Source organism: Petaurus breviceps, unplaced genomic scaffold (assembly GCF_028583685.1).
Source record: "Petaurus breviceps papuanus isolate PSGF00001 unplaced genomic scaffold, PetGlider_PUasm1.0 90808, whole genome shotgun sequence".
Classification (NCBI taxonomy): domain Eukaryota; kingdom Metazoa; phylum Chordata; class Mammalia; order Diprotodontia; family Petauridae; genus Petaurus; species Petaurus breviceps.
This window is the reverse complement of record NW_027187349.1, coordinates 1,689,523-1,711,807: the sequence shown is the minus strand read 5'-3', so window position 1 is coordinate 1,711,807 and position 22,285 is coordinate 1,689,523. Positions and strand designations below refer to the sequence as shown.

General features: G+C 35.3%; 1 protein-coding gene across 3 annotated transcripts in view; it reads right to left on the bottom strand.

The window, feature by feature from the left end:
• The window catches only part of TULP4 (TUB like protein 4), a 294,458-nt gene that overhangs the window by 115,265 nt on the left and 156,908 nt on the right, over positions 1-22,285 (bottom strand). For all 3 annotated transcript variants that reach the window (XM_069070313.1, XM_069070312.1, XM_069070311.1), the window contains 2 exons: positions 3,377-3,505; positions 820-981 (listed from right to left, as the gene is read on the bottom strand). In XM_069070313.1, the coding sequence (XP_068926414.1) occupies positions 820-981; positions 3,377-3,505 (291 nt within the window). The remainder of the gene's footprint in view (positions 1-819; positions 982-3,376; positions 3,506-22,285) is intronic.

The window sequence follows — 22,285 nt, the reverse complement described above, 5'->3', positions numbered from 1 at the left end:
TCACTGTGGAAAACAACCTACACAGATCCAAATGAGCACTGAGTAATCTACCTGACTATAAAGATTTAGTTTGTTGTAAAAAAAATGAAAGTCTGCCTGTGCTATTCTCATTTTTTAAAATCAAACATCAAGATATCCTCAATATGTTGTTTGCCTAAAAATTTAATCAAGATTAGAAAGCAGGTATTAAATTGTAATTATTGATGTCCCCTCAATCACCTTTTTGTGCAATTAATACTTATTTTTTCTAGTCATTTAACATCGTCCCATTTCTGACAAACTGATTTCTTAATGCTTTCAAAATCGTAGCTCTATTGTAACTCCAGCACATGTTTATTTTGTTTACTCAGTACTGTCCAACTGATAGTCATGACTTCATTTTATTAAGCATCATTTCAAATTCTTTCTATAACTCACTAGGTACAGAAGTACTTCAGTTCCAAATGTAGTAATGCTCTTCTGCCATCTATGCCAAAAATAAATAACTAAAGAAATTCTAGTACATCTATTCTATTTTTTAACTTTTTTTTGTTCTCCCAATTTAATCTATAAGTACTTTTGAAATATTCAAATTGAATTGCTAATGAATGACTTGATCAATAATATCCAATAAATGATGAAGTAATCGTCAAATCCAAGGTAATTACATTAGCCTTTTGTTCACTTTTTGTAAAATTACTTAGCCCTCTGGTTATGAAATTTTTCTATTTATTGTTGAGTCCACTAAAAACTTGGCAAACAAGTTTTTATATTTCATAAATGATCTTTTATATACATTTAAAATTCTATACAGACACACATTTTTAAAGAAAACTTTACCTGTTGGTCATCTGGAGTCCAAATGCCACATGTGATCTGACTTTCCAAATTAATCTCTGATGACCAATGTCTTTGTCCACTGACAGAACCAACCAACACAAATCCATCTCGATATGAGATAAGGGCTTGAGTTCCATCATGACTCCATGTGAAATCACTGACCTTAAGACACACATTTTAAAAAAGAGGTTAAAATCTGCACATCAATGGAAAACACTTCTGTAAAAATAAAAAAATGCCTAAAACAACAAATTCTGGTGAAAAGCTATGAAATTAGTGACAGGGATGCTCAATTAAAGCTTACTGAACAGTTATTAAAATGTTAGTACAATAGGTTTTCTTTAATGATTCTTCAGTTTTGCTCAAAATCCTATAGTAAAAGATTAAAGGTATTTAAAGATTTTCACAACCTTGCCCTTTCCAACACTCCCCAAGATCTGTAGCCACAAAAGAACCTGGGGCAGAGGGTGTGGGTAAGATCAGGAGGGGTAAATGTTCCAAATGGCACCTGTACAGCTGCTAGTACAGACATCCAGGTCCCAGATGAGTTATAATCATCCAGAAAAATCCACACCTGGCACAAGAGATGTTCAGACCTTGCACAAGCACTGAAGGTACAGAGGAAGGAACGTGGTTAGGTGATAATGAGTAAAGTGTATTGTTTTCCTTGTGTCACAGACAATTCCTGCAGTTAGCTACTATAGAGAGGGTGGGATTGCAGCTCATTTCCCCACATTTAGATGATCCTGTTTCCTTCGGGGACTTCCCAAAACCTGCTAGGGCTGTGGAGTATACTTTGTATATCACTACTTTAGAAGTTAAGAGAAAAAGAAGCTTAAGGAACTAATTAAAGTATAATGATATAGTAAAGGATACTCTTCACTAAAACCTTTCAATACAGGATACTGGATAAAATGTCATTCTCTTGCTAATGTACGGAATGGAAACTTCCCCACAGGCTTGTATGTGCTTTAGTACATGTTAGATGAGTTCTAGTATGACAGTGATATTAAAGGAAGATTTGTAATGGTAAACAAGAAGAATCTCCAGAGTAGCATCACTCAATTACATCCTTATGCATTATCCTCTACTTGGGTGGAGAAAAACACTCATTTTTGCTATAAAGCTTGCTTTGAAACAGCAAATTTGTTCCAAAATAACTGATATATTAGGGAATGATTTCAGGATAAAGTGAATTTTATGTTTGCTTATGTGTGATTTCATCACCAAGAAGCATCAAGAGAACACAGAAAACTACACCAGTTCACAATAAACTCACAAGCTGCAACTCTTTCCACATCTCCTTCCACAAATAAACCATGTCTTTTTTCAAGGTAAAGTGCCGTATTTACTGTATATCTTTTGATGCAAAAGGAGCTGTGGGATTAGGAGGACTGGTTTGCCCCTCCCGTTCCCCCATGATGCATCAGTGTTTCCAGCTTTCTAATATGTTTAACCCTCAAATGGAAGATAAACCTGTCTGGGATAAGAGATTAAAGATGATATAATTGAAGAATGTAACAGACATGGAGGAGTCATTCATATTTATGTTGACAAAAACTCAGCTCAGGGCAACATGTAAGTGAAGTGCTCTTCAATTGCTACTGCACTGCTGCAATAAATGCATCGCATGGAAGATAAGTTTTCTGGAAAAATGATTACAGCTGCATATGTACCTCTTCCAACTTAGCACAATCTTTTCCCTGATTCCATTACAGCGACATAGCCACTGGCTCCTGTTAGGTGATGGAGGATTTAGGCCCTCATGCACATAGCTTTCCCTCAGGATAGCATGCTCCCCCTAGACCCTCCAAACTGAGGCACAATGAGATCTGTCCACAGTGATTTGATTTTACCAATCCAGGCTGAACAACACTGAGATTGTAGACACTGTAGACACTGCCACTATTTACTATAGTATCTGTATGCTTCTTAACCACTGAATAGATATAAAATTTCTTTCATTTTTATTAGGTTCTTTCTTATCTTTTTTTTTTTTACCGTGTCACTGATGCAGTGTTTTAGTGTTGTGCCCCAACTCGATTTTTCCCCATAAGTCTTATGGATTTTATTGTGCAGTTGTATAGAGAATGGTGATTTTTAGGAATGCATATGTCAACAGTACTAACTATAGGGTTGGAAGAGATAAATGACAAGTATCCAAATTTATGAAAACTGTTATTGAAGAGAGTGTTATAAATCTTTGGTCAATGAATAAGCTATATGGAAAAGGAGCACAGAGCTCACATCATAAATACAAAAGATACCATAAACGGAAAATATCCCCTACAAAGGGCCCAAAAAGTAGCGTGCTAATAAGAGCATTCAGAAAACCTGAATTTCACAAGTAATCATAACTCAAGTAAGAATGATTTCAGTTTTAATATGAAAACTTGAAGACTTCTCCTGACATCAATAAAGCTGAAAGTAAGTTGATTTTCTACCTTCTCTAGATGTAAACATGAGTAATGAAAAGCAAAATGTTAATATATGTGCTCAAGAATATTTCAACTGGCTTTGTTCAACATTCTTTTATCAGAGGGACTTTCTTACTCACCTGTGCCCCTCGATCATTCACCAGTTCTACAGACCACCTGCCTTCATATTGAATCCATACAAATATTCCTCCATCTGAATCACACGTGGCCAATTTCTGGAATGGTTCATTCCACCTTACCAGTACAACCTACAAAACAACCAACAAACAAAAATTTAATATTTCTGTACAATTGGAGGTCAAATATACTAATAATTACACAATTCAAGATAAAGTGAAACCCTATGAGCAAAAGCATAATATTGATTTGAGGAATGTGGGAGAAGTGGGAGGAAGACTATAGAGTATATTAAGCATTTTTTTAATAGAGCAAATGATTTTTGGCATAACTGTTGAACTATGGCAGATTTTAAAGGCTTTTTGGTGAACACAACTATATAAATAATAAAAACATGCCAAAAATATGTCCCACCACTATAAAAACTTAAGAAAAGCTTCAAGGGACACTGGCAACCAGAAAAGGCCCTAAATAAAGGCCTTCAAATTTCTGTCACATTATCAGTGTAAAATTTATTTCATATTTTAACCTGAGCATTATGTGCTCAGTTATGAACAAAGGGGAGACTTCCTTTCCTCTCTAAAGAACATTTGTCTTACTCTGCAATTTATAATCATTCTACACCTTCACAAGCTATTTATTTCTTCCCCACAAAAGGTTCAATGCCTAAGCACAGCTATTCAACCAACATCAGCACGCAACTGAAATGAATCAATTAAATTTAGAACTTAAAATATTAAAAGCAATTAAGTTTTCTGAAATAAAATCTGAAGAATCAAATCCTGCAGATATGAAGTTATTTTTGTTTTGATTGGTAAAAATGATACTCTCAACACTCATTCAAAACACAGTAGACTATAAAACATGATCAGAATTTCAGTCTAGGGCAGCCAGGTACCACCGTGAGTAAGAGCACCAGCCCCAGAGTCGGGACGACCTGGGGATCGAATCCGGGCTCAGATACTTAGCACCACACCCAGAAATAACCCCAATTGCTTAAAAAAAAAAAAAGCATTTAGTCTGATTTGTGCCCTAAATCAGGCATTCTCAAACTTTTAGGTATGGATCTTATGGACCCCATGGCAGTTTTATAATGCCTATGGACTCCTTCTCAGAATGTTTTTAAATGCATAAAATAAAATAAAAAGGATTATGAAGGACATCAATTAAATTGAAATACAGCAACCAATTCACTGATATTTGACCTAGTTGTTACTGTTCCATCAATTGTAGCAGCTAATGGGATACATATAGTAAATCCAATTTTGTCCCTCACAAAGAATCCTGTGGGATATGTGGGCCAACTACTTATTATTTCAAAAGGCCCTCCCCTCCCCAAGTAATGGTCCCAAAGCTTCCAGAGCATAGCTTTCATGGAAGGTACACTTAACTGACAATTAGAACATCTGGGCGTTAGTTCTGGTTCTACTTCAAACTAATTCTACGACCATAGGGAACTGATCTATAATAGTGCTTTATTTCTATAATTCTTTCTCTCATGGACCTGCTATGCCAAAATTGGTTGAATTTTAGGTCATAATGAAAACTCTTACCTCAAGGTAGACTCTATGTCTATCAAATTATTTTTTAAAAATATATTTAAAGAGGTTATATATAACTAGACAGAAGACAGCTCTAGACATCATGGATTCCTAGAATTTTTGAGATGGAAGGAACTGCAGCAACATTTAAGGAAAATCATTCATGAAAAAGAATTTCTCTTTCATATCAAAAGTTGATCACACTCAAGGTTATCCAGTCTTTGATTAAAGGATCTTAAAAAGGAGGAACATAGTATCTACCAATGCAGTCAATTCACTTTCTAGCTCTGAAATTTTAACTAACTTCAAGCCCAAATTTGCCTTTTTCCAGGTTCAACCCACTGCTCTGGTCTCTAAGGCCAAACAGACCAATTCTAATTCTTCTTTCATGATCAAATGAAAGCCCTCTTTGAACACACCTATGGAGTCTCTGCCCAGTTCCTACCCACAATCCTCTCTTCTCCAGATTAAACACCCCCATTTCCTTCAACTAATCCTCATATCGAATGAACTCAAGATTCTTTATCATCTTGGCTACTCTCCTTTGGATTCTTCTGGGCTTATCAATGTCCATCATAAAATTTGGTATCTGAAATGTAACACAATACTGCAAAAGAGACCTGATTAAAACAGAATACATGACTATGGCTTCATTATTCTTAGAAGCTATGCTTCTCTTAAGACAGTTAAAGATCATACAAGCTTTTTTAATTGACTTATCACACTAATGGGTATAAAGTTCATGAAAACTCCTAGTTTTTTTTGTTGTTGTTGTTTTATTTTTTGCCTTAGACTGCTGTCTATCCAGGCCTCCATCAATCTTGTACTTGTGAGGCTGACTTCTGAATTAAATTTTATGACTTTATGACTTGATAATCCATATTAAATTTCCTTTTATTAAATTCAGCCCAGGGTATAGCCTTTCAAGATACTTTAGGATCTTGACTTTCATTGTGATAATGATCCCTCCCAGAAATGTTTCATCTTCAAATCTGATAAACTTGCCTTCTGTGACTATTCAAGTTATGTGTAAAAATGCTAAAAAACACAAGGCCAAGCACAGATTCATTGGGACACGCCAAAGGATACATTCCAAGCTAATATCAAATCATCAATAATTACTTTTGGGGTCCAGCTGTCTTGCTAGTTCAGAATTCAGCTAATGATACTATCTAGCACACATCTGTCCAACTTTTCCACAAGGAGAACAATGGAGACTTTATTCAAACATTTTGCTAAAAATCTTGAAGCACTATATATATATATGTACACTTGATCAACAAAGGAAATAAGATTAGTATGGCATGACTTGCTCCTGATGAAGTTATGCTAGCTTTTTGTGATTCCTGATTCTTCTTCTACATGTTCCCTAAGCCATCCTTTTAAAGATATATTCTATTGGATTAGCCTACCTATGAGCAACTAATATTTCTCTATTTTGTTCTGTATTTCAGTAAAGAGTGTCTTGTAGCTATATTCATATAGTTCTTATGTGTATCTTGTAGGTATTGTACCAAGTGTTTTATACATTCTGTAGTTATTTTTAATAAAATTTCTCTAAACTGAAAAAACAAAAAATTATATTTAAAGAAATTGTGGAAGAAGGAAGAGATGGAAGGAAATCCTACAATTTTGCCAGGAATCAGAGACAAGATCACAAGCTTAAAGCTTACAAATTCTATTCTTTTCTCATTTTTCATAATTAACAAAACATTTGTACTTCTTCAATCCCAGGCTATCTTCCTTTTCTTCACAATTACCTAGACAAAAATAATTCATTATTTGATTAAAAAAAATGCTAGGAAAACAGGAAAGCAGTCAGGCTGAAACTAGGCTTAGACAACATATTACGCTATATTCTACATTTTAAATGGATACTCTACCTTAACATTAATTATCCCACTATAAAAAAAATTAAGAGAAATAGATCACTTACCTCTCATAACTATGGTTAAGAAATGCATTCTTTTTTAAAAAAAATTTTATTTTTTGCCTTTTTTTTTTTGGAGGGGGAAGGCAGGGCAATTGGGGTTAAGTGACTTGCCCAAGGTCACACAGCTAGTTTTTTGTGTTAAGTGTCTGAGACAGGATTTGAACTCAGGTCCTCCTGACTCCAGTGTTGGTGCTCTATTCACTGAGCCACCTGAAATGCATTCTTAACCAAACAAGAAATAGAGGAAGTTTAAGAAGATAAAATAAATAATTCTGATTACTTGAAACCGAAAAGCTACCACACGGACAACATTAATGTATTTAGGATAAGAAAGAAGTTGGAAAATGAGGAAAAAATCTTTGTATCCAATTTTTTTTGGTGGGGTCTCCAAGCTCTATCAACAATGAATAAATATAAGACTAACAGCTATTCCCTAACAGATAAATAGCCAAAGGATACGAACAAACAGTTCTTAAAAGAAGAATTGAAAGTATTCACAACCACATGAAAGAATGCACCAAATCACTATTAATAAGAGAAATGAATAATCAAAACACTAAAGTTTTACACTCTGCAAACTAGCAAAAAGGAACAAAAAATGGCACTGCCCAATGATGAAAAGGTTGTAGAAGGACAGGCACACTAATATATTGGTGGAGCTATGAAACGGTACAACCACTTTGGAAAGCAATTTGGAATTATGGAGACAAAGTTATTAAAATGTCCAAATCATCTGAACCAGAGATTCCATCATTAGGTTTATATCCCAAAGAAGTCATCAATCAGAAGAAAGTCCCCATATACTCCAAAATATTTATAACAGTACTTTTTGAGATAACTAAGATTTGGGGAAAAAAAATAAGTAGATACCTATCAATTGAGGAATGGGTAAACAAACTGTGGAACATGATGAATGCAATGAAATATCACTGTGCTGTAAGAGATTATACGTATGATGAATACAGAGAAGCATGGAAAACTATAGGAACTGATGCAAAGTATAGGGAGATAAGAAAACAATATAAACAGTGACTACAACAACGTAAATGAAAAGAACTACACTCCCCTCCCCAAAAAGTAAATGTAACAAAATTATAAAGATAAAGCAGGACTCAAATGAAGAGATATAAGAGGATATCCTCAATCCATCTTTTCATAGAGGTGGGAAGTTCATAGTTGATGTACCTTGTACATGTGTTCAGAATTTTTCAATGTATTTATCAGTTGTGATGTTTTTATCCTCTCTAAAAATTACTATGTAATATGTGATATCTCTTTGGAAGGAGGAAGGGGAGGAACATTTAGGATTACTATGACAATTTAAGAAAGCAAAGATATCAATTAAAAACATTTTTTTAAAAATCTGAAAATAGCTGCCTCATTTGACTAAAATGACTACTTCTCAGGAGATGGAGTGTGATACAACTGAAAAACAATTGGTTTAGAATCATCAGTCCCTGCTATAAATCCTACCTCTGACACTCAATAACTGTATTACATTTGACAAATCACTTAACCACTCCAAATAAAATTTAAGTCTCAATAAAATGAGATGGTTGGACTAACTGTTTTCCAAGGTCCCTTCTATCTCTAAACTGATACTTTATCTTTTGTGCACCTAGCACAGTCTGTAACATAGCAGGCACTTCATTAATACCTTTTAATTGGCTGGTAAATGCATAGGGTCCCAATGCCTTTTTACTGGGCAGTCTGCCTTATTTCTCTTTCTGAGATTGGCCTACTTCTACTTTGGTTATTTTGTTTTTTATCACATTGAGTATTTCAGATTTTCTGTAAATATGTAAGCACTTCTTTTCTGTTCTCTAATGTATTAGTTAAAAGTTGGGTATAGTATAATGATAATGTTATTAATTTCTTTTTTATTAGTTATGACTGACTGATTTGTTTGGAGAAGCACAATAATGGGGGCTCCGGGACTACAGTAGTAAGTTGTAGAAATGTAACCTATCCTCTACCCTCTCACACACACATACATATGCCAGAGTTACTCCTAAAACCTTAGAGATAGAAATTAACCAGCATCCAAATCCCCAGCTGCAGACAAGGAAGAGAGTGAGCCTGGAGAAAGTTGTGGAGGAGGGGGTGACAGAAATCAAAGCTACTCATGAGCTATACAAACATGCACAATAGTTAATAGGATCTCAGAAAATAAAATGTTAAGCAAAACTAATATAGTCCAAAGCTAATATGATGAACTCCATTGTATCAAAAGGAGAAATTGTTTCCAATAACAATTTTATTAATTAAGTCAATGTGACAAAACTCACAGGCAGCGTGGAGCAATGAATAGAGTTGACCTAGGAGTTAATAAGACTTGTGTTGAAGTTTCATCTAATTAATCAATTGACAAGTATTTATTATGGACCTAACATATGCTAGGTCCTGAGGATACAAAGATATATATAAAACGGTCCATGGCTCAATGAACTAACATATTATTGGCTATGTGAGCCTACATAAGTCACTTAATGTCCTATTACTCCTAGGAAACTAAGAATGTAGCCTGTAGACCTTCACTGGTAGAAGAAAGTTCCTCACTAGGAATTCCTTATATCAAAGAAATCAAATGTAAGAATGAATGAATGAATGAAACTCTAATAGAGGTACTTCCTCTACTTAATCATCTCATTTGCTCTATTTCTATTAATCAGCGTTTTGTTTCTCATTATCTTCCTAGTTTGTTTTCTAATTTTCCATTCTTAGAATAAACCAATGTTTAAAAATGGCTAATTCAAACAGCCAGGTAGGATTTCAGTTAGTTATCCAAGTTTTTCAGCACAGTGGGAAATGTACCAAACATTCTAAAGAAGACTGTCTAGTTCAATTTTTCAAAAAAAAAAAAAATAAACAACTAAGGATTTGTGCCAGCTTAGTTAGTAAGTAGGCATTTACTGCATTTACTACGTTCCAGGCACTATGCTAATCTCTGGTGATTCAGGTGCAAAAAAAAGCAAAAGACAAGGAACTCACAGTCTAATGTGGCAGACATGTAAACAACTATGTATAAATAATATATATACAAAGTAAATAGGAAATAATCATCAGAAGGAAGGTGTCAATACTAAGGGAGGTCAGGAAAGGCTTCTTGAAGAAGCTGGGATTTTAGCTAAGATCTGAAGGAAGCTAAGAGGTGAGGACGAGCAAGAGCTCCAAGTATAAGGGACAACCAATGAAAATTATGGAGTTCAAAGACAGGAGTATCTGGTACAAAGAACAGTAAGAAGACTTGTGTCACTGGACTGAAGAGTACTTCTTATACTGCCTTGTAAGGTATAAGGAGACTGGAAAGGTAGGAAGGAACCAGTTTGTGGAGGGCTTTAAAAGTTAAACAGGATTATATATTTGAGCAATAGGAGAGGCCCCTGTTGTTGACTCAGTTTGGGGGGGGCACACACAGAGTGATGCTAGACTTGAACTTTAGGGTGATTAATCGGACTGCTGGGGCGGGGGGAGGAGGGGGGGACAGGGGAATCAACCAGAAGACTACTACAATAGGCTTGAGGTGATGAGAATCTGCATCAGGGTACTGGCAGAGTCTGAGGAGAGAAGAATTAGATGTTACAAGATATATTACAAATGCAGAGGAAAAAGGACCAAAAACAATTGGATCATGGCGAGGGGGGTTGGGGAGAGGTGTGAGTGGAGTCAAAGATGACAATTATCTTTCCCAGCCTGTGTAACTGGGAAGATGGTGTTACCCTTCCACAGTAATGAGGAATTTAGGGAGGAGAGAAGAGTTCAGAGGAAAAGATAACAAGTTCAGTTACAGACATGCTGAGTTTAAGATATTTATGAGACATCCAGTCTGAAAGATCTAAATAGGCAACTGGAGATACAAAACTGGAAGTCAGAAGAGAGATTAAGGTTAAACAAAACAGAAAATCATCCACAAAGAGATAATAGTTGAATCCATGGAAATTGATCAGATCACCAAGTGAAAAATAGAGGAAAAAAGAAAAGAGGGTCCAGGAAAGAGCTAATGGACATGACCTGAATGAAGATCCAGCAAAAGACACCAAGAAGGAATGGTTGGTAAGGCTGGAGGAAAGCCAGGAAAGAGTAGTGTCATGGAAACAGAGAGAAGATAGTATCAAGGAGAAAAGGATAATTCACAGTGTGAAAGTCTCAAGAGAGATTAAGGACGAGGAATGAGAAAAGGCCAGTAGATCTGGCAATTCAGAGACTACTGGTAACACTGGGGAGAACAATTTTAGTTAAATGATAAGGTCACATTAAAGAGTTTATGAGAGCAAGAAGAAAAAGAAGTGGAGACATCACTTGCAAACCACCTTTTCCCAGAGTTTAGCCATAAAGGAGCATAATAACATTTGGTCCTTTCTTAGAAACTAGTGAATCCCATATTTCAAATAACTATCTCACAAAGGATACAGGGACTGTTGCTGTCTCTTTAAGAGTATAGAAATCAAATGGAACTTTCTAAGAAAAGCAACTTTGAAGTAAACATTTAAAAATGCCGTAATGTCAAGTATTTCTCACTGTGGTGCCAAGGAAAGAGTGAATGTTTTATCTGTGATCCATGAGGATCTACAAAAAATTTGTGAAGACAAGTAAGAAGGTACTTCCTTCTTTGAACCATTTTAACTAAAGATAAAAGAATTCAATGAAGAATATGAAAGAAACTGGTGAGCACAGTATTCTGGAAAAACTATTTCCTATGATTACTGAAAAGACAAAGGAGGAAAAATTAATCTTTATGATAAATATTAAATTCTTAGAAGACTTTAATAAATATCTGAAGTGAACAGAAATGCTGGGTTTTCACAATGAAATTGAGTTTCCATAAGTGAACAGGCATAAACTGCAAGGTTTGATGACTGGTGGCTAAGAGACTGGTCACTGTCAAAACTTGTAAATAGTTTGCATGTTTGTGTCTTTATTATTAGTTCCATTTGTTAATAAATTGTATTTATGTATATTTGAATATATATTCAGTAACTGGAAAATAAGCATTTACTACTAAAAGGGCAGTAATTAATTGAAGTAGAGGTTTGATATAATTAATGAACAAGATTACAAGCTTGTTCATTTAAAATACTACAAAATACTCCAACATGAATAAAGCACATTGGAGGATAAAATTAAGTATGAAGTAAGTGGCTTGCTGAGACTGGATGACATACAAGTGAATATAGCAAGACAGATCCTGTATGCAACTTCTCTTTCACAGCTAAGTGGCACAGTATTGTGTGCTTGCTGGGCTTGGAACAAGAAATGCAAATTCAAATCCAGCCTCAGACCCTTACTAACTTGTGTGACACTGGGCAAGTCACTTAACTTCTGTTTGCCTCAGTTTCTTCATCTATAAAATGGGGATGTTAGCACTTACCTACCCAGGCTGTTATGAGGATCAAATGAAATAATAATTACAAAGCACTTAGCACAGTGCCTGGGATATACAGTAAATGCTATATAAATGTTAACTACTATTATCTCCATGTATAATCTTGGTTCCAATGTGTCCCTTCAGGGTTTTCTTTAGATTTTTTTATTATTTAAGAAGATTGGTTAGGGAAGAATACTTATGCATTCAGAAAAATGTGAACCAATAAACCTTTCCACAATGAAAACCACTTAGTATTACTGTACAGAATCACAAAATAAGAAAGCTTATATGGGCAGCAATCCAGCAGAGTGCCTGGCACATAGTAAGATGTTAATAAATGATGTTACATTAATTTATTCAAAGAACATTATTGGAAGAGTTAATTTAATGAGTTCTAAAACTATATTTGCCATGGACATTTTTATTGATACCCTGTATGGTTATATTTATATTATCAATTCTTCATAATTAAAATGTGTCAGGTAACATCATACCTACCTAATATATGATGTGATCATTTCAAAAGTGTTGATAAAGGAACATAAAAAATTCCTCATAAGCAATAATAATCACTAATACAGTTTTCTTTTTATGTATTCAAAGAAAAGGAAAGCTAAATAAAAAACAATTAAAATAATAAATCAGAGCAAGTGGTTAAAACAATTTACTCAATACTTCCAAGTTTTTAATATATTAAGTAAAACAGTGATCTTTTAAATGGTTTATGAAAAGCATAATCAACAGTTTGGTTTTAGATTTATCAATGAATTTAAATAAAGAACTCAAAACATCTTGAAATGTAATCTGGAAAAAAAATTCAATGAAAAGGCATTTTGCAGCCTGATGCCAACTAGCATAACACTGCTGTAATTAATGTTATTTAAGGAAGAAAACAACATGCTACTGGTTAAAAATACTTGCCAAATTTAATTTATGCCCTTAAAATTAAGGTAGATAAAGATAAATATAATACTAATTAATATGGACAATCTCCTGTTTTAAATCTAAAACATTGTGTTAAGAAATAATTATGAGGGCAGCTAGGTGGCACAGTGAATAGAGCACCAACCCTGGAGTCAGGAGGATGAGTTCAAATCCAGCCTCAGACACTTGACACACTTACTAGCTGTGTGACTTTGGGCAAGTCACTTAATCCCAATTGCCTTGCCTTCCCCCCTCAAAAAAAAAAAAAAGAAGTAAAGAATTATGGTATTTGTTTTGATTTTTCATTTTGCTGTTCCTAAGAAATGCCATCTCTATTTCTCTATATTCTGGATATTTAAATTTTTTGCTTTTTCTTCCTAAATTCCCTCATTTATCACAAGACAACTCAAGAGCTACTTTCCTTATAAAGCTTTACCTAATCTCCTCCAGCTGTTAGCCTACTACCTTGCAAAACAAACTTGTATGCATTTTCAAAATATTTACACATATACATGTTGTGTTTCCCACTAGAATTTAAGCTCCTTGAAGGCAGGGACTGTTTCATTTTTGTCTCTGTATTCCCAGAACTTAGTACAGTTACTGGCAACTGCAAATGTTTAATAAATAAATGCCTGTTGACTGAGTGAATCTTCCTAAGTCAGAGGTCTCATTTCTTCATTTAACAAAAATTTATCAAAAGCTACTGATGCAAGACACTATGTTAGGTGTTCCAGGAAATACAAAGATGTCTATGTACCCATATACAACCCTAATCCCCAAAAGCTTACCACTCTACTAGGGAAGACAGCATATATATGAATAAATAAACTACAAGGGAATACAAAAAAAAAGTACCAGAGTAGTCCAACCAAATGTTATAAAAAGGTAGAAGAAAGGGATCAATGAAAGCTCCATGGAGGAGGTATTATTTGATGTGAACACTGAAAAATATCCATTTGTATAAAACATTAAAATCGATTAATCTTAATTACTGTCTACCATAATGTCCTGTGGTGGGACTCAGCATGAGACTGGGTGACATACTATATAATTTTACTTTCACTTTCAGGAGCAGCTAGGTGGCACAATGGGTAGAGTGCATTTTTGTTGCTTAACTATAATTTTTTGTTACAAATGAGGTTTACATGTAAGTAGAGGAGTTATTGATAGGCTTTTAAAAATAATCACTGAAACATTTACTTCTACCAAAAAGGGGTAGATAGACGGCTGAAGGAGAGAAACATTTGTCTAACAATCTTGGCAAATATCATTGTTCTCTGAATAGACTGACTGTATTTTTATCATAAAGGTGGCCACATTTGGAGGACCCCCTCACTGATTAAATTACCAAAAAGACAAAAAAAAAATTACAAAGAAGTTGGGAATGAAAGGAGGGAAGAGGTTCCTAGAAGATTTAGAATACAAAAAAGGATGTCACTCCCTTCTCCCATCCTCACCCCCCAAATAACCTTTGTATTTAAGTCACAAATGGAGTGAGGGGAATTATTTTTATTAATTTGATTTGATAAAAAAGGTTAGTTGAAATAAAAAATTAATAGGAACTTTAGCAAGAAATTATATGATGAAGGACCAAAAATTGAGGTATGATCTCACAAATATCCCACATTTTAGAAGAAAAAAATCTGAAATGTTTCTCCAAAAAATGACACATCATATAATCTAAAATTCTAAAAAGAAGTTGGCCCAAGCTAGATAGGATACTTTCTATAGTGAAATATTTGTATATGCAGCCATCTAGTTCAAACTATACCTGAATAGACTGCTCTCTACAACATCCCCAATAAGTAAACATTCAGTCAATCAACAAGCATTTATTAAACACTAATTATGTACCATGCACTGTGCTAAGTGCTAGGGGTACAAAGGCAGTAAAAAATATGCTCTGCCTTTTTTTTTTTTTTTGCTTTTGCTTTTTGGAGGGCAATTGGGGTTAAGTAACTTGCCCATGGTTACATGGCTAGTTGTGTGTGTGTGTGTGTGTGTGTGTGTTTTAAGTGTCTGAGGCCACAACCGAACTCGGGTCCTCCTGACTCTGTGGCCAGCACTTTACTCACTGTGCCACCTAGCCGCCCCCAGGAGTTTATATTCTAATGGCAGAGACAACATAAAAATAACAAAGTAACATCAAATCATTATTTAAATACCTCTACTAAGGAAGAAACTTCTACCTCCATAGGTATCTCATTTCACTTACGGACAAATGTTAATTATTAGGAAGTTTTCCCTATAAGCCTAAATCTCTTTGAAACTTCCACCCATTGTTCAAATTTTTGCTCCATGGGGCCAAGCAGAATAAGTACATCCTCTCTCCCACAAAACAGCCTCTCAAATACTTTAAAGATGGTTATCATGCCCCATCTATCCCAGAAGTCTTGCCATGTTAGATATCCTCAGTTCTTCATAAGGCATGGGAATATTTATAAATAACAATAATTATAATGAGAGAAAAGTGGAAGCAGTCTAAAGAGACCACCAATGTGGATGGATTCAAAAGGAAACAAGACTTGTCAGTCATCTTAGATTTTTAAAAGGCACAAAGAGACCTCCCCTAAGTCTGATGAGTATGTTGGAATTCTTTAAGCTCTTCATCAGACTTGCAACATAAAAAGGAGAGTTCTTTTCTCCTTCTCTCTCTCTTCTTCTATTCTAGTAATGGTGACTGCAGCAAGCAAATACAGTAGTCTACATGGGTCTAAGACTATGCTTCAATTCCCTGGCTGCTGCTTTTTGCTTCATGTTTCTTCCCCTGAACACATGTAACAGAATACTGATCTTGAAATGAGTGTTTTTAGCTTTGGTGGCAAACTTCAAAGTTCAAGAGGTCAACAGCTCCTGACTCTGTATTCTAGTGGCCCAAAAGGAGGGGTTCTCCTCAACAACTTCTCAGATAAGAAGCTTATCACCACAAGGAAGATAGACAACTCAGCTGAAAGATAAAAGTTAAAGTATCTGTTCAACAGTCCTACAAAGTATTTCACATTTTATGTCTTAAAACACAAATTAATCTTTCAGGAAAATATAATAGGAGTGAGACTTCACAGTTTCATGTTTTAAATGTCAAAGCATGCTTAACACGCTTTTGTGTTTTAAGCATCTGCTTTGAGGTGAAGAAAATGGCTATTCTATACTTAGGGAGAAAAAGTCTCAGAAAAAAATGGAAAGGCAGATAATAAAAGATAATTATAAAAGAGTTAGCACCAAATTATAAAAATGCCACATATGTATAACTCTGTAGATAGAAAACTAATATACAGGTAAATAAATGGTCTTCAAAATTTTGTCTATCCATTTATCCAGCTTAAAGTACATAAAGAGACTCCATTTTAGGAAAATCCTTTTAGAAACTGGCAAAAGTCAAAGGTGACTTTAATTCTCTCCTTCAATATTGTTTTCAGGACTAACCTACAGCATCTCTCCTAGGATAAAGCATTATAAATTTCATCTCAGAATTGCCTCCCTCCTTTGGTTCACTTGTGTCTTTTGATTCTCCACTGCTTACCAGTGATACAGATCTACTTTGTACTTCCCATATTAGTCTATATCATCCAGATAACATCTCTTACTCAGGACACAGGGTATAATTTATTTCTTGAGTATTTCTGAAGAGGATAGTAAGGTAGGGCTTCTACTAGTATTATCCTGGAGAAGGCTGAAATGGGTGGGTATCAGCTCCTTCCTGCTTTCCCCCATCTATTCCCAATCAGCCCTTCATTAGGATAGTGGCTAGCAGAGTACCTTGCTCATAAGTAGGAACTTAATTGGAAATGGAAGTGTGTGTGTGTGTGTGTGTGTGTGTGTGTGTGTGTGTGTGTGTGAAGGGATTAAGCACAAATCAGAGAAATATAGAAAAGTATTGTTTCGAAAGTACACTATTCTTAAATGATTTCAAGGGGCAGAGGGGAGAGGTCTGGATCTGTGCTTTCATCAAAATAGCGAACTCCAAGTATCCAAATTCCTTTCACCAATGTGACTAGATAGGAAACTTTGCAGAGTCTTACAGAAGTGTTTTGAGCACTGAGATAACGGAGAAGATAACCCTGACACATTTTTATATAATATAAAATAATATAGCCTGCAGCCATACTACCTCCAGCTGTGATCAGATCAGACCACAGAATTAAAGCAGGCACTGGCAATTTCTCACAGATTGTTAATATAGTTAATCTAAATTTGGCCTTCCGAGGCAGCTAGATGGCTCAGTGGATAAAACCTTGGGCCTGGAGTCAGGAAAACCTGGGTTCAAATCAGGCTTCAGACACTCACCAGCTACTTGACCCTGGGCAAGTCACTTAATGTCTGTTTTCCTTAAGTCACTAGAAAAGGAAATGGCAAACCAATGCAGTATCTTTGTCAAGAAAACATCATACAGGGTCACCAAAAGTCAGAAATGAATGAACAATAGCAACAAATAAATATAACTATATAAATGTATATACGTATGTATGTATGTAGAACCACACTGTAAAAATGTCATGTATATATCATTCTACAGACAGGAATACACACACGTATGCATATTTACATACACACTACACTTTCCTTCATTCCTCTTCCACAATCAATATATCCCCCACAGGACTTAATAGGAGGTGACATTTGATTCTGTGGTCAGTTTTCACCTAGAAATCATCTTATCAATCAGAGTCTATTCCCTGCTGAGCAAAATCATCCTAATTTTTCAGAATTGTATCAACTAACAGAAGCCAACAGTGATCCACTGCCTACATTCCACATTTTTATATAATATAAAATAATATTTTATTTATGGCCTGCAGCCATACTACCTCCAGCTGTGTTCAGATCAGACCACAGAATTAAAGCGGGCATTGGCAATTTCTCACAGATTCTGAAAGTCTGCTTAAGAGAGAACCAAATATATGCATCACATGAACATAAAAAAGGAGAAAAGCCCCTGGGACCACTTTTAACTGTTTTAATTGGAACTATTTAAAAAGTTGTTAAATAGAAATAGGTCCCTTGGGCATTTTGCCTATCAACAGACAGATACATTTCAACACAATGTATCCTTTTTTATGTATCCATTAATACAGAATGTTTTGCTTCAATGCCATATTTATCATTCCCCAAAGCTCGGTTCTAGGCCCTCTCACCTCTCTAAGCTCTCTCCCTTAGTAATCTCATCAGCTCCCGTGGGTTCAGTCTTTACATGGATGACTCCCAAAGAGAGACATCCATCCGTACTTTAATCTCTCTTTTTAAATTCTGCATCATCAGGCAGCTCCTGCAAATCTCCATTTGGAAGTCTTACAAATGATCTCAACTCAGTAATTCTAAAACAGATTCCATCATTGTTATTAAATCTACACCTCCTCCAAGCTAGCAAAATGCACAGAGCACTGGACTTAGAATCAGGAAGATCAGAGTTCAAATACTGCCTCAGCTACTTACCGTGTGATCCTGGGCCAGTCATTTAACCTTTCTGTGTACCTCAGTTTCGTCATTTGAACAATGGGGATAAAATACCCGCCAGAAGGGGTTAAAGTGTGCATGAAGGAAGACATAGATAATTCATTTATTAAACACTTACCATATGCAAAGCATTGTGATAAGTGCTGGGAATTACAAATCCAAAAGAGAGAGAGGTGGGGTGGCTAGGTGGTGTGTCCTCCTGACTCTGGGGCCGGCGCTTTTACTCACTGTACCACCTAGCCGCCCCGCCAATTTATGCTGTTTTTTACCCTTTTGTACATAGTTCTTTGTATGTTACCTTGAGAACAGGTTCTGGTTTTTGCCTTTCTTTGTATCTCTAGTACTTAATGAAATGTCTGGCACATAACAAATGAGCGTGACTTAAAATTGTAGTGTGACTTAAGTTAATAAAGTTCCTATACTGCCATTTCACAGTTATTTAAATTCAACATTCATCTTTATTGTCCTGTGTATTTTTGCAAAGAAATACATTAATGTTTTCTGTTGTTTTTTTTTTTTAAATTCAATATGTTTTTAACTTATATTCTCCCTCCTGAGATCTCTGGCAGTATTAAGTCTTTTTTTTTCCTTATAATCTCCTGTTACTCACATTTTGATTCCTTCCCCTCTGATGGTAGATTTACCACCAGGCCAGGACTGGACCTCAAAACTGTCTCAGGCCTCTTCCCAAATTAGGGAATTTACCTTTCAGTGACCTACTTGAAGTAGCTTCTGTAGGGACAGGCCTGGTCCTAACTAGATTCTGCTCTCCTTTTCTTTAGATCACTTTCAGCAATATGTACTGACCTACTTGCCCAGTTTCTTCAGTTCTTTGGCTGTTTGTATTTAGTGAGTCTATGTCTGCTGCTTTTTTCAAGCTTGGGGGAGGACTAGGTAAGTTTTTAGGAAGACTTCAGCTTTGAGACTTTCTAACCTAAGGGCTACTCCAAGCAAAGGGAAGGGTAGTCCCCCTCTCTAAATCCCCCACTATGTCAAATGGTTAAACATCAGAAACTGATAAGATTTTATCAGTGACAATGATACCAAAGAGGTATTACTATCTGTTTTGCCACAGTACCTTTAAGAAGTATGAGACCTTTCCATTTGACTTGTAGTTTGTATCTTCCATATGTTATCTCCCCCATTAGAACATGGCCCTCTTGAGAGCCTGGACAATCTAAATTTTTCATTGGAATTCCAAGTGCTCATCACAGTGTTTTACACAGAGTAAGTGCCTAGATACATGCTTTATTTATTCCTTCATCACTGGGCTGAACCTGCCTACCTCCAAAGTAACCAACGATCTCAACTGTCTAATCTAATGAATTTTTACCATGTTCACCTTTCTTGAAATCCCTGATGCCTTTGATTTGATTATTCTTTATGTTATTATGACACTACTTTCTACTGATTCTCCTCTTGTCTAACTACTGCTTCTCAGTCCTTGTTGCTGGATCTTCATCCAGTTCATACTTGCTAACCGTGAATGTCACCTAAGGCTCTATCCTCCCTCTATGCTATTTTGCTTGGCGATCTCTTTTTCTCCCATGGATTCAATATCACCTCTCTATAGATGATTCTAAGATCTATTTATACAGTGCTAACCACTCTCATGACCTCCAGTTTCACATCTCCAAATGCCTATTGGACATCTCAAACTGCATGTCCCATAGATATATCACTCCCCTACCTCAATAAACTCTGATGGTTTTCTACTGCCTCCAGGATCAAATAAAAAAGTCCTCTCTGGCTTTTAAAGTCCTTCATATCCTGGCCCCTTCCTACCTTTTCAGTCTTTTTATACTTTACTCCCCTCCACATACTTTGCGATCCAGTGGCCTCCTCACTATACCTCACAAAAGATACTTCATCTCTGGATTCTGCATTTTCATTGGCTGTCCCCTATGTCTTGAGGGGTCTCTTTCCGTATCTCTGTCACTTAGCTTCCTTCAAGTCTCAGTAAAAGGTCATCTTTCCCAGTATCCATTAATTAATTGTGTGATTTCACTTTAAGATTATCTCCAGTTTATCATATAAGTGTATGTGTATATATATATGTGTGTGTATGTATACATATATATGTATAATTATGTACAAATTGTATATGTGTGTATGTAGACATATATACATACACACATATACAATTTGTACATAATTATTTGCCTGTTTTCTCCTCCATTACAATTTCATTGAAGGTTGTGACTACTGTTGCCTTTCTTTGTATCCCACAGCACCTGATACATAAATATTTAAGACTCTACTTGACTTCAAAACTAGGGCAACAAAAAAGTGTCAATGGGCTTTTTCTGATAAAAGAAAATCCACATAGCTTTAACTTAAATTTGGGTTAAAATTTTGTGGTACAACTATAAATATTCTGTCCATATATTTCAGTTAAAATAATTGTCTATGATATACCTAGATCATTGTATAACAGGTAAATACACAAAGGTATCACACACTAACTTCACCATGTAATACAGCAACTAGTATACAGATTCAACAGAAAGTGAGGCAAAATGTCCTGAAACAATTTTTCTGCTAAAGAACATTTAAAGAACATTCTAATTGCTGGTTTTAATCATTTCTAAAACAAGTTGTTTCATTTTGACTATCCAGAAGTGTACTTTTTTCTATATTTGTAAACACAAAATATTTATACACAATCTAGATTATGCAACCAGATGCTGTTACAACCTAGTAATAGTAACCAAATTCCCAAAATACTACCCAGATTAAAGGGAAAGGAAGAGGAAGAGAGTACTCTCAACTGCTTTTGAGAGGTCATCTCTATGTGTTTAGGAAAAAGATGATGTCTTTACTTACAAGTATCATTATGTCTTGGGTCAATATATGGAAATTGGCTTTGGAATTTGAATTGAGAATTTCTAAAACTGTTATAGGAAGTGTTCCAAATGGACAGTCTGATTTTGCAATAATGGCATGCTAAACACATTCCAAAAATCTGCTGGATCAGACCACTGTCAGGTATTTAAATCATCAATTACTTTATGTTCAACATGAAGGCATAGCTGAGGTTCTTAGAATCTTTTTGTTATTCTTTTTCATTAGATCATGACGCTTAGGGATAAAAGGGGAACAATAAAGCATTAGTTTTAGTAATGCCAAAAATTCAAATAGAATCAAATGCAACTTTCTCATAAAGTTTTTGCTTTGTTTTTTTTTAAATATGTTTCCAACCTAATCTAAAGGACTGACCAAATAAAACTGCTGTATTTGGTCTGTGATAGCAATTTTACCAACTGATTAAGAAGAAACAAGCTTCAAATATATGTCATTTTATTGGTATATTCAAGCCTCAGGTCACTCCCAACATTCACTGCCTTTTTTCTTACACCTGTGCTGCTAAAAGGAGGTGGAGAAAATCATATAACTATTCTAATTAGTCTACTGCAAATTTGTGCTATATAACCTTAACTGGGTTCTCACTGCTGCCAGACAATCTTACTTATCTCCCTTATCTCAATATCCCATTCTCCACATTGGTTCTTCCAAACTTTTCCAACCCTTCTCAAGCCTCCCATGGCTCCCTCTCCCCATGTAATCTCAGCAGAATCTTTTCTCATATTTTAAAATATAAGAAAAAAATTAAGGCCATTCTCCACGAACTCCCTCTTCCCCCCTTTCCCTCATATTCCACCACTCCGGTAACTTCTATCACACTCTCTTCCTTCAC